This window comes from Thermobia domestica, chromosome 3 (genome assembly GCF_964235325.1).
Source record: "Thermobia domestica chromosome 3, izTheDome1.hap1.1, whole genome shotgun sequence".
Classification (NCBI taxonomy): Eukaryota; Metazoa; Arthropoda; class Insecta; order Zygentoma; family Lepismatidae; genus Thermobia; species Thermobia domestica.
This window is the reverse complement of record NC_137456.1, coordinates 215240955-215253301: the sequence shown is the minus strand read 5'-3', so window position 1 is coordinate 215253301 and position 12347 is coordinate 215240955. Positions and strand designations below refer to the sequence as shown.

The window sequence follows — 12347 nt, the reverse complement described above, 5'->3', positions numbered from 1 at the left end:
CTATTTTTAAAGAGACAAGTTTCAGAGATAGTACTTTACATATATTTAAAAAAAAAAAAAAATACTCGAGAGTTATTTCTCTTCGTTTCACTTAATATTCTTTGCATGAAGCATTCAAATCTATAAAACGTTTCAAGAAAATATATCTAACATGTGTTCTGACATGTCTTTTGTTAAAGGGAACTATTTTTATATATATTATGTGGTTTTCTTGAATATTTTTATTTTACGAACACGCAATTAAAAAATGACGTGACCAGCCAGTGAGTTCAATAGGGTCATTATATGTAAATGTATATTGCACATACTTTTTATCAAAAACTGTAAATCCTAGAAGTGATTTCAGGGAAGGCTCGGATGGAATCTCCGATCGTGTTCAAAGTGGTTATCAGGATCTTTTACAATACTAATTTTAATCTATTTATTGGAAGTTCTTCCTTGGGAAAATTTGTAAAATCATCACTGAATAAGAATAGTACAATGAAAGCTGAAGATGATCAAGAACGCAGTTTCTCAACCTAGGGGTCAGGGCACCCTGGGAGTCGCGAGAGGAATACATGAGGGCAGTGGATGCAATTGGACGTTAAAAGTGGGGGGCAAGACATAATCTGAATATTTGTATTTCAATCTTAGTTTCTCTGGTAGTTTCTAAGACGTTGTTTGACGAAAGGTTGTATAACCAATAGGATAGTATCTTTTTCGGTTAAAATAGCGTATATCATATTTCATATTCTATCAAGTAAATTGACAAGAGCAACGTAACTTGGTACTAGCCCTTTGTACTCTTAAATAACGAAAATGTAAGAAAGATTTGATTCCTTGCTCGTGAACACCTTAAAATACTGTCTGGAAAATTGTGTGATTAGATTATTTAATAACAAATTTGCAAAACAAATAAAAATACAAAGGATAATATTAATCAGTAATTAATAATAAGGCTTGTTTTGCAAAAGTTATATTGAGACTGGGGATTAATGAACAACTCATATTTTTAATTCCATACATGCTATTAAATGTATGTTATTACTCTTAGAAAATGAAGGAAAAAAAAAAACAATAAATACTACAAGCAGATGCTACGACTTTAAAGCAATATTTGCTTTTGCAGCTTCCCGAAACATGTTCGTTCCCATTAGGTGCAGTTTTCACTTTTTTGGAACACATCAAAACACGATTCAGCAACAATACTTAGAATCTAGGGATGCGCACGAAACGAGTCGAGACAGGATTTTCCTGAGAAAATTCGAGTCGAGACACGGCTCTTCCAATAGAGAAATATACATTTTTCGAGTCGAGACATCACTTTTACAGCACATTTTCGAGACGAGACAACCAAAAATCTTGTCTCATGCACATCCCTATTAGAATCACTCCACACTCCAGTTACACAAAATAATCCCAAAATCTAGAGTTATGTTGAGTTCACTAAATTTAATTGTATATACACTCACACGCCCCTAAACACATCACTTCAACGTATATTACACTGCAAAACAATGAAAAAGGTAGAAGTTGTTTCTTATTACTCTCTTTTTAATCAATATTCTTTATTACTAGATAGAAGAAAACATATTTTAGGAACTGTTAATTTTTGTGCAATTAAAGAATAACTTGTGAAATACTTTTTTTTTTTTTTCGAAATGTTCTCTCAATTAGTTTCAAAGCGGCTGACTTACATATTTTAGGAACTGTCAATTTTTGTGCAGTTAAAGAATAACTTGTGAAATACTTTTTTTTTTTCGAAATGTTCTCTCAATTAGTTTCAAAGCGGCTGACTTGCCCCCTGTAAGAAGTGAAAGATGCTGGAATTATTGTCCTTCAATAGGTTATTTTCCGCCGCAATTAAAACGCAATTCGTGTAGCTTTGTTAACTCCACGGGAAGACAACCAATATGTACTCACGCAACGGCAAATATTAGGTACATTTTTTTTCTATGAAACAGTAATACATAGAAAAAGTTCACATTTCCAAATGAAACTATATACATTAACGGGTTACTTCAAAAAAGTGGGGAGGAAACGGCACCTCTTTGCCCACCCTAATCGCCGCCCATGCATGAGGGTCACGAATGAGGAGTAAAAAGAGAAACGTAGTTAGTATCAAGCAGCGGAAAAACATTTTTTTAAAAATATTTTAAATGTCTTTTTTCGATGGACATCTGACGGTACAGTTCTCACTGATACGGATAGCATCTTAAATAGATGGAAAGATTTCTTTGACGATTTGTTTAACAAGCAACCAAAAACTAGTATGCGTGGAGAAAAGAAGATACACACCACAGAACCGTATATTCCAGAACCCAACCGAATAGAAGTAGAAACCGCTATAAAGAAATTAAAGAAACACAAATCTTCGGGTGTAGATGAAATTCCGGCGGAGTTAATTTTAGCTGGAGGCGAAAAATTGTGGAACAAGATACACAAACTCATTCTCCTTATCTGGAACAAGGAAGAATTGCCACAAGAGTGGAAAGAATCAATCATTGTTCCAATTCAAAAGAAAGGCGACAAAACTGACTGTAATAATTATCGAGGCATTTCTCTTTTGTCAACATCCTATAAAATCCTTTCAAATATTCTATTAGCAAGATTGACCCCATACACAGAAGAAATTATTGGAGATTATCAGTGCGGATTTAGACGAAATCGATCAACTACCGACCAAATATTTACCACTCGCCAAATACTCGAAAAAAAGTGGGAATACAGTAGCCCGGTACATCAACTATTTATTGATTTTAGAAAGACGTACGACTCGGTTAGGGGAGAAACGTTATACAACGTTCTTACAGAACTTGGAATACCGAGAAAGCTAATTAGATTAATTAAGATATGTTTAAATGAATCCCAAAGTAAAGTCCGGGTAGAAAAATGTTTGTCCACGAGCTTTCACGTCGAAAATGGCCTGAAACAAGGAGATGCGTTGTCGCCATTATTATTTAACTTTGTGCTGGAATACGCTATAAGGAAAATCAAAGGTAGCAACCAGGGCCTAGAGATGAACGGTATTCACCAGGTTATGGCATATGCTGATTATGTAAATTTAATAGGGGATAATAGGAGAACAATAAAAAGAAATGCAGAGATCTTATTAAAAGCTTGCAAGGACATGGGTTTAGAAGTAAATGCAGATAAAACTAAATACATGGAAGTGCTTCGGGACCGTAATACGGCAAATTGTGGAGGCGTTAAAATATTAAATAATACTTTTGATAAAGTGGATAGTTTCAAATATCTAGGATCAATATTAACAGAGGAAAATCATATCCACGAAGAAATTAAATGTCGACTAAAAGCAGGGAATTCGTGTTACTATTCGGTTCAAAATCTCTTGTTATCGCGAATTCTATCGAGGAATTTGAAGCTTAAAATATATAAATCGATAATCATGCCTGTTGTTCTATATTTGATGCGAAACATGGTCTCTTACACTGAGGGAAGAACATAGGCTGAAAGTATTTGAGAACAAAATCCTGAGACGAATATTCGGACCCAAGAGGAACGGGAATGGGGAATGGCGGAAACTTCAAAACGAGGAACTACATAATTTATACGGTTTACCCAACATTGTTAGGGTCGTCAAGTCTAGGAGGCTTAGGTGGGCAGGTCATGTAGCTAGAATGGAAGAAAGTAGAAACGCTTTCAAAGTCTTGACTGGAAGACCCATTGGAAAACGACCATTAGGAAGACCTAGGCGCAGATGGGAAGACAATATATGTCGCAGAGATAGGAATACAAAGTAGAAACTGGATGCAGTTAGCTAAGGATAGAAATCAGTGGAGAGCTTTTGTGAACGCTGCGTTGAACCTCCGGGTTCCATACGTCATAGAGTTAGTTAGTTTGCTTCTATTTCCATGCTAATTGTGAAATACAGCTAAGAATATTAAACAAATAAGAAACGTTTAAAAAGGAATTGGGATAAATAAATGAATAAATCTGGTGAAACTGTGTATTGATAAAAAAAAAAAAAACAAATACAAAAAAAAAACTGCATATTGAAATCAATGGCGTGTATAGAATATTTTACTTCAGGAGGCATGGTCTTTTATTTTTGGTACTATCACTGTTTTAGCCTAAGGTTCAATGGTATTCTAGAGGGTTCCGGACTCCTCTAGTTGGTCTATGCCTATGATTGAAATATAATTCAAAGTAAAGGCTAGTGTGAAATCTGAGCCTGAAGTGATTTCACCAAGTTTCACAAGTGATAAGCAACAATAATCAGAAATGATATTAGAAATTGGGAGCATGGTGGCAGAGCAATTACCTGTGACGCAGAGATCAATGGCTAGTGGTGAACAACACTGTGTCCGTGGATTTTCTCTGGGTACTCCCGTTTCCTCCCACATTCCCATTCTACCAATTCTTCCATCATCATTTATCTCCTTAGCATAAAGGGCATAATTATGCAACGTTAAACTGAACGACTTCATTTCATTTTACAAATCAGGAATTACTTGGAGAGCGCTAGCAAGTGGGTGTGGTAAAAAGGAATTATGATATACAACAGGTTCAGAAAGCCTGACCTAGAATAAATACTTTCTCAGCTTTCATTAATAGTTTTCGTTGAATTTCTTTTTACCACTCTGAATTTTCTGCTGTTAGATTGAAAGAAATATATTCATACAAATTCAAGTGCATCACATGAAGATTTGAAGCATTGAAATGCATCATAAAAATACTCGTATATCTGAGATTTCAGAGTAAAGAAAAATGATTGGTTGATTAAAAATAAATGAGTTTTTATGTTTCATGTCTTTATGCAAGACCGAAGTTACGAACGACAGCACCTCCTATTAACGTGGGCTCCAAACTACCAGTGTCCAGACCATAATGGAAGATAACCCTAACCCTCACCGTATAAGCCGTTCCTTTTCACATTATTTCGTCTTAATTGAACTGGATTACAAGACCACGTCGTTGGTCCCGACATTCCTTTCCATCTCCAACGTTATATGAGGTTAAACCTACTACTTAGAGTGGAATCCGAACCAACATCCGGGTTTGTATCCGAGGCAACTATACCACAGAGTTCAAACCTGGGACCACATTCACAAGAAATATGCAGGTTGGTCATTTGGCCACTAGGTGACCTAGAGTAAACCAAGATAATTTTCTTATATTAATATGCTGATTTAAATATTATTATTGTAGTATTAAGATAATTATCGCCTGTGGCGTGGGAGACCCTGGTTTGATTCTCATGTGGTTCAAATTCCACGTTAACCTGTAAGTCAACGTCTCATATAACCTAGCTGCTGAAAGTGACGCTAAATTCAATTAAGTTTATTATAATAGTATTAATATCCTATTACGTATATCCAGGGTATCTGGTTAAATATCTACAAATCTATATTTAAAATGCTATGTTTATATATTTGTGGTCCGTTGCTTTAGTTAATTATTTAAAAAGTAGACGTTTTAGCTGGTCGATTCCAAGTTGTGTATACTGTAGATTTATCAGTTCTAAATGAAATAATTAAAAAGAAACCGCCATTTTTTATTTAACGTTTCAGGGATAGTTTTGAGCTCATAAGATTAACATTGTTGCTAGGGCGTTGCTAAGGTTGATATCTTTACATATGTTAGGCAACCAGTCGAAGAGCTTTGTATAGCGGGTTGATGGACATTGCAGGCGCTTTGTTTCAATCTGAATGCCAGAACCTATGCATTTTGGGAACTTACGGCTGTAGAACAGGTATGAGGTGTACTCGGATATGTATTTATAAGAAATAATTATTTTCATTTGACATCATTTCTAGTTTGCCACAAACTCACTCCAACATCTATATAATAAAAATGCTACGTTTATATGTTTGTCTATAGCAATTCAGTTCTATTGAGTCCTTCCGTCCTTCCCTTGTGTCTGTAAAGCGATATATACTGTACAGTGAGAAAGTGGGAAGGAGATTAATGTTCATATTACAGTGATGCGCTGTAAAATTTTCAGCTACTAAGAAATTGAAATATCTCTGTGACCAACCCTGATATGATCGTCCAATATCGTTCCACAGAAAGTGAAGCTCATCAAATTTTGTCACCAACATGTGAGAGTCAATGTTACTAGCGAATTGGTCTCAGGTTTGTTTATATGTGATCAAGATGGCGTTGCTTAATGTGGGTCAGAAAGCTGAATGATGTTTTGGGTTTACTAAATTGAACAGTGGAGAAAATTTTCAAAAAGTAATATGGACATCTATAAGGCCGTCATCCCATTATTTATGGTATTAACAATTGTTGGAAATGGGTTCTCTGTTAAGAAAAGCAGTTGCAAAAATCAAGATTGTTAGAACGTTTCTTCACTACAAAAAAAAAAAAAAAAAAAAAAAAAAAAAAAAAAAAAAAAAGTTGTTAACATGTTTCTTATTAAACTTTTTACTTGCTAGCTAAAATTATAATTTGGCATTTAATTTTTTTTTTCAAATTTTAGCTCCTAAATTTTTCATTTCTGGATTTTTTGTTTCCATAAAAATATTTGACGTCTCAAATTTTTTTAGTTGAAAAAAATTTTGTGGTAATTTCTGCTTAGTTTTCCTGTTCGAAAATGTATATGTACTACAAAATACCTTTCCATTTATTGAAGAAAATTTAGAAAAAAAATGTTTCAACGTTGCCAAACATGATTCTACTAAAACTTATTTTTCAGTATACATCATGCATATCAAAGAAGATAGAACTTGTTTTAGCATAATTACAACAATTCATGACGACATCAGACTTATGCCACATTTATGACGAAACCATATTGTACAACTTGGTTAATGTTAATATATATATCTTACAGTGGGCCGAATTTCAACTTTTTTCGAAAATCGGTTCGGCGAAACGGTTAAAGGGTGTCTTTTAGTGGGCAAAGTATGACAGATTTTTTTTTTTTTTTTCAGAATTTTTAGTCAACGCCTTCATGTGCCGCATCGAGGTTTCATGGAAATGGTATGCAACCCGCAGTACAGGTTCAATATTTCACTTTTTTGGCTGTGTAAAACGCATATATTCCAGCTTTTTTTCCCGTTTTTTTTAAAGATTCAGCCTTAGGGGCAGCTTGAACTATACCTAATTCACCTTTCCAAAGCTCCTCGCACTTGTCGACCTTTCTTTGGATGGATCCCGAAAGTGTTTTTGGACCCGATGCTCCCCCGTCGAGATATCTTATTAAGTAACGAAGCGGTAGTTCATTTCCGTGAAGAAGGCAAACGGTAAATTTAAGTTCTCGATTTAGTTTTTTTTTTTTTTCCAATGTAGAACCTCTTTAAGTCTTCCCGTGTTGATTGGTGTACCGTCACATAGCCAGCTGCTACCACCGTTGACACGTCAGTTCCGTTTTCATCCAGAAATTGGTACACAGACGCGGCGATGTCCTCTCCGCTTCCAGACTTCGGCATGACGTTGCCCAAATATATTGAACCTGGTTCTTCCATTATTGTTAAGTGTTCTTCTTCGATCTGCCGTCAATACCAATGTTTTCCTTTATTCGCTTGCGTTAGGGTCTGGTCTTTTCTTCCACCGAAGAAGAGTCTTCTAACAGATTTTCCAGCTATGTCGTTACTTTCTTGAACAGCTGCGCTGAATTTACTCTTTTCCCTCCTAATCTTATTTTTATCAATAACAAGGTTTGTGCGCTCCATTTAAGTGTCTCCTGCAACTTGAATTGCTGCACTAGCGATTAGTAAAATTGCCCGGAGAAGAAATAACTGCGTTTCCATGCCATACCCAAGCAGTAGAGCGAATGGTACGTTTGGTGACGCAAGCTTCTCAATCTGTGTGTGGGCCGGCAAGTCGCAACGGATTCATACGCTATGCCTTGATTTCTAGCAAGGAAATGCCAACACTCGGACCAAGAAAAAGACTATGCCATCTAGAAAAGTAAAGCAAGTAAGTGAGGACGCAGACAAGTAAGGACATGGCAGAAAATTAGACAAGGCGGGAGGGCGGAAATAAAAGTGGGTGGAGCTCGAAGTACAGTCACCTCCTCGTGGTGAGTTCTGGGTTATTTTGGACAAAGAATAAATGATCTTGAATGTTGATAACGAACTGCATTAGAGGAAAAGATAAATAAATACATAAATAAATAAGTAAATAAACTCTACTCTTAGCCTAAACAAAAATAAATCAATTTTTTGTACATACAAATAAAAAAAACGCAATCTTCTTGCCTTAAGCGTTGAAATTTGGCCAATTAAGCGAAGAATTGCACTGCGAAAAACTAAGTGAGCTTTGGGAAGGTGAATTAGGTATAGTTCAAGCTGCCCCTAAGGCTGAAACTTTAAAAAAAAAAAAAAAAAAAAAACGAAAAAAAAGCTAGAATATATGCGTTTTACACAGCCAAAAAAGTGAAATATTGAACCGTGTACTGCGGGTTGCATACCATTTCCATGCGGCACATAAAGGCGTTGACTAAAAATTCTGAAAAAAAATCTGTCATACTTTGCCCACTAAAAGACACCCTTTAACCGCTTCGCCGAACCGATTTTCGAAAAAAGTTGAAATTCGGCCCACCTTAATATAGGATAAAATTCGAAATATGAAAAAGTAAATATTGTTAGCTCCATTAAAACTTTCCTTAAAATTTCTTTTCACACTATGCTGTCTACAGGTTAAGTAGCGAACTTTCAAAAGTAAGCTGGGTATTTCATTTTCTTTCTGTGTTAACATAATTATACATTGCAATATGGCAATTCTTTGTTATTAGTTCGTAGAAAACGAACTCCCAACGACGTAAATTCCATTAAAGCAGATATTAAAGATGCTTATTTTATCGAAAAGAAAGAAATTGATAACTGTTAATTTTCTCTTTACCTGAAAAGAGAAAAAAATTACCAGTCTTGATGTTCGAATACAGTACCCAAAAATAATTGCATAAGGGTGTGTGTATTATTTGCTTTATTTTAAATAGTACATAATATGATCCAGTTAGTTCTATACCCTTTTCTAAATGGATGCTTTCTTCAGAAAATAAAAACATCAACACATTGTAAGTTTTATCATTTTATTATTTGCAATTAAAATATTTTGATCACACTAATCATAGCAGTACAAAACAATTATTGCTGGACTAGCTCTACTTCAGTTCAATTGAAACTGACACTTAAACTAACAAAAATGCATTACAAACTCCCAATAACCGTACAAGAAGATGTCATCTCAAAGAGTTTTATGAAGAAAGAAAGGAAAAAATATCCTCTGATTTTGAAAGTAAATACGAAATAGTGCTTCCGCACGTTATAAACACATTAAATAAATACTTTAAAAATTCTAAAAAATACAGTACATTTCTTTTTAAACAATGATTATTAGGTTTTTCAAAATATGTAGACTAACCATTCGATTCAGTAACACAGTACTACAGTCAACGTAAGATATTGGTGCCAATTTGTTACACGATATATTTTGTATTAACGTGTATTAACATGATATGCTTACTTAAATATATATCTGTACTTTCCCACACAAGTTCACCTTTGTTCTTGCGTCTTTTCAATACGCCCTAATGCACGTTAAATGCAATTACACATTCACTGGATTAATTCTGTTATGGACTGCAGGTTAAGAATTTTATTAGACTTAATTTCAACTATTTCTAGTCTGTACTGAATTTCTAGTATATTGTTCAATATTGCTGGAAAATCAACACACTTCATCAAACTGCTTCTGAACACCCAGGTCAGAAATATTTACACTATCAAAAATGTCTGCAGTCAGGGCCGAATTAGGAACAATAGCGCCTCGAGCTTAATCAAATTTCGGCGTTCCCATTCCATTTCACACAAATCCTTTTACTCTTACTCATTATCACAAAACCTAAGAGAAGATTCGTTTCTTATTAGTTGCTCAAAATAGTTTTTTTTTTGTAATTAATGAGGTAATTACAATTTTGTAATTAAAATCTCACATATAGAGACAAGAAAGCGCACTCTCCTTCTGTTTCCCTCTCAATTATACATTCTTGGACTTATTCGAAAAATGAACAGAACGAGTTTATAGCTAAGACAACAAATCAACCCCCTTCTTCTATACAACTGTTCTTTCCGCCATTCATTCCGACAATTTGCACCGTTTTCAAACATAAAATTACATTTGAACAGAAAGTTATTATAAATAAGGAAAGTAAACTTAGGTAGTTTTGCTTCATGTGCAAGACCGGTCGTGCCATCCTAAATTCAGCTATGTTCTACTATATGTTAACTCTTTTCCATCACATGTAATACAAACCATATGTAAAATCATTACTAGCATTAAAAAATATACACTACGTAACATTTTGAAAGGTAACAGAATGGCAAGAGATGAAACTGACGTTTATATGAAAAAAGACAAAATTTGACAGTGTACACTAAGAAATTATAATGCAACATCCTATTTCGAATTGTAAACTTTTCTTACAATAGTTTAAGTCCCTTTTGTACGAAAAAGAATCATATTGCATATAAATACAAATATTTAATATACTCTAATTTCTCAATATTAACGACATGACTACTAGATGGTTATACTGTTGATTAAAAAATAAAACCAAACTCAAGTACTTTATTTGTTGGTTGGTCGGTTGATTTGGAGTTTACAGTTCCGTTTAGCATCGAGGTTATATGAGATATGAGACTTGACTCGGCTTAACCTGAGACCCGAACCATATGTGCTCTTACTGAGAGTCGAACCCGGATCTCCCGTGCCAAAGGTGCGTGGTTATCAATAACCATCAGGAAGTTTTCGTACTTTCTTCGTGCATAATTTTATATTATATATATATATATATATATATATATATATATATATATATATATATATATTCGTGAAGTCATTTCAGTCAAAAGTTCACCTCTCGAATTACCTTCAACTGTTGCATAAGTTTCATAATTCAATAACACGACCAAATTTTCGAAAATATATACTTTGCAATATATGTTAACAGATTGATCTCTTTAAATTCTTAATAACTGAAATTAGGAAATACATAACTATCTATATGAAAGAAACAAATATAGCAAATAAATAAATGTATGAACTATAAACTCAATCGCACATGTAGTCTCCTGTCTTCTGTCTGAAGTAAACGATTAAAATTAACAGCAACATTATCTGCCTTTCAAATATAATTCTTCTATTTAATACTTTTAGTTACTCAATGAGATGATTTTATAAAAATACTTGTATTATTATTTACTCTCGCTTGTATACCACATTGTAACAAAAGAAATGAAAGAAAAATGCAATACACATATATATAGTATACGAAAAGGAGCTTCAAAATACAAAACAACATATATTTTATCTGTCCTGAACGAAGAAAGCACTGTCATATTAAGAACTAACTTTGCACGTTGGTCCGCTGTCAGAACATCACATTTTACAATATCCTTTTTTAAAAATCTTTTTTAAGTTTAGAATGGATTGATACGAATTTTATATTTTACTTTGAGTGTTTTTTAGTCAGTTTCCAAGCGCCAATTGAATACCGTAACCAAATAAGAAATAGATCTTTCCCCATTTGCAGCCAACTCCAAACAGGTACTATTTTAGAACCTGGAAAAATAAAATCAGCATTGTAAAGTTAAAGCTTGTGTAGCCGTCAGACAGTCTACAAACATGCTTAGGAATATTACCAATAATTTCCCTCTACTTCAACTTCTGATTCCTGAATAATCCTTGCACTTTCAGACTTTTGACACTCTTCTAGAACCTTGTTCATAAAGAGTAAAAACTTGAGCGAAAGAAATAAAAAGAACTGCACGCACCGGGGAAGAGCCATTCTGTGTATTGTTGCAATCCACTAGTCAAATGATGGTGTCGTTAGCTGTGGAATCGCTAGCTCAAACTGTGTGTTCTATTTTTGACAGCAAGTGAAAGTTGACAACTCATGTTCATATTTCTATGTGCCAATGCTCGATGCATTTCTAATCATTGTCTTCCACCTGCAATTTTATCATCACTTTTCTGTGTTAAATTTTGGCTGTTTTAAGATAAATTTTTAAAGATCAGTCTTTTAGTTTCACTTTTAGTTCCAAATAAACTTCTTCAGTTAATACATATATTTAATTCCTCGAAGGACCTGAAATCGGATTCCTTGATGTTTTTATTTCTTTCACTCCTACTTTATCCTTTGTGAACAAGGTTCTAGAGAAAAACAGAAAGCTTCTAAATGCAGAAATTCCAAGAATCATCAAAATCTAAATCTAAATCTAAAATGAGACCACATATATTCTACATGTGATTTTTTTTTTTTTAACATATATTTCAATATAGCTAGAAAATAGCTTACAAATGTAAAGAAAACTTATGGCATATAGTGTCATGTAATAACGGCTTAATTAGACACAAAGTTGCTTACTCTAGTCCATGTTTAAAACAATTTAATG

At 33.9% G+C, this 12347-nt stretch overlaps 1 protein-coding gene across 1 annotated transcript in view; it reads right to left on the bottom strand.

Moving 5' to 3' along the window:
* Window positions 1-10780: 10780 nt before the first annotated feature.
* The window catches only part of wol (Dolichyl-phosphate beta-glucosyltransferase wollknaeuel), a 70601-nt gene continuing 69034 nt past the window's right edge, over window positions 10781-12347 (bottom strand). Inside the window, exon 8 of the mRNA XM_081752172.1 lies at window positions 10781-11514. Coding sequence (XP_081608298.1) covers window positions 11402-11514 — 113 coding nt within the window. The 3' untranslated portion in view covers window positions 10781-11401. The remainder of the gene's footprint in view (window positions 11515-12347) is intronic.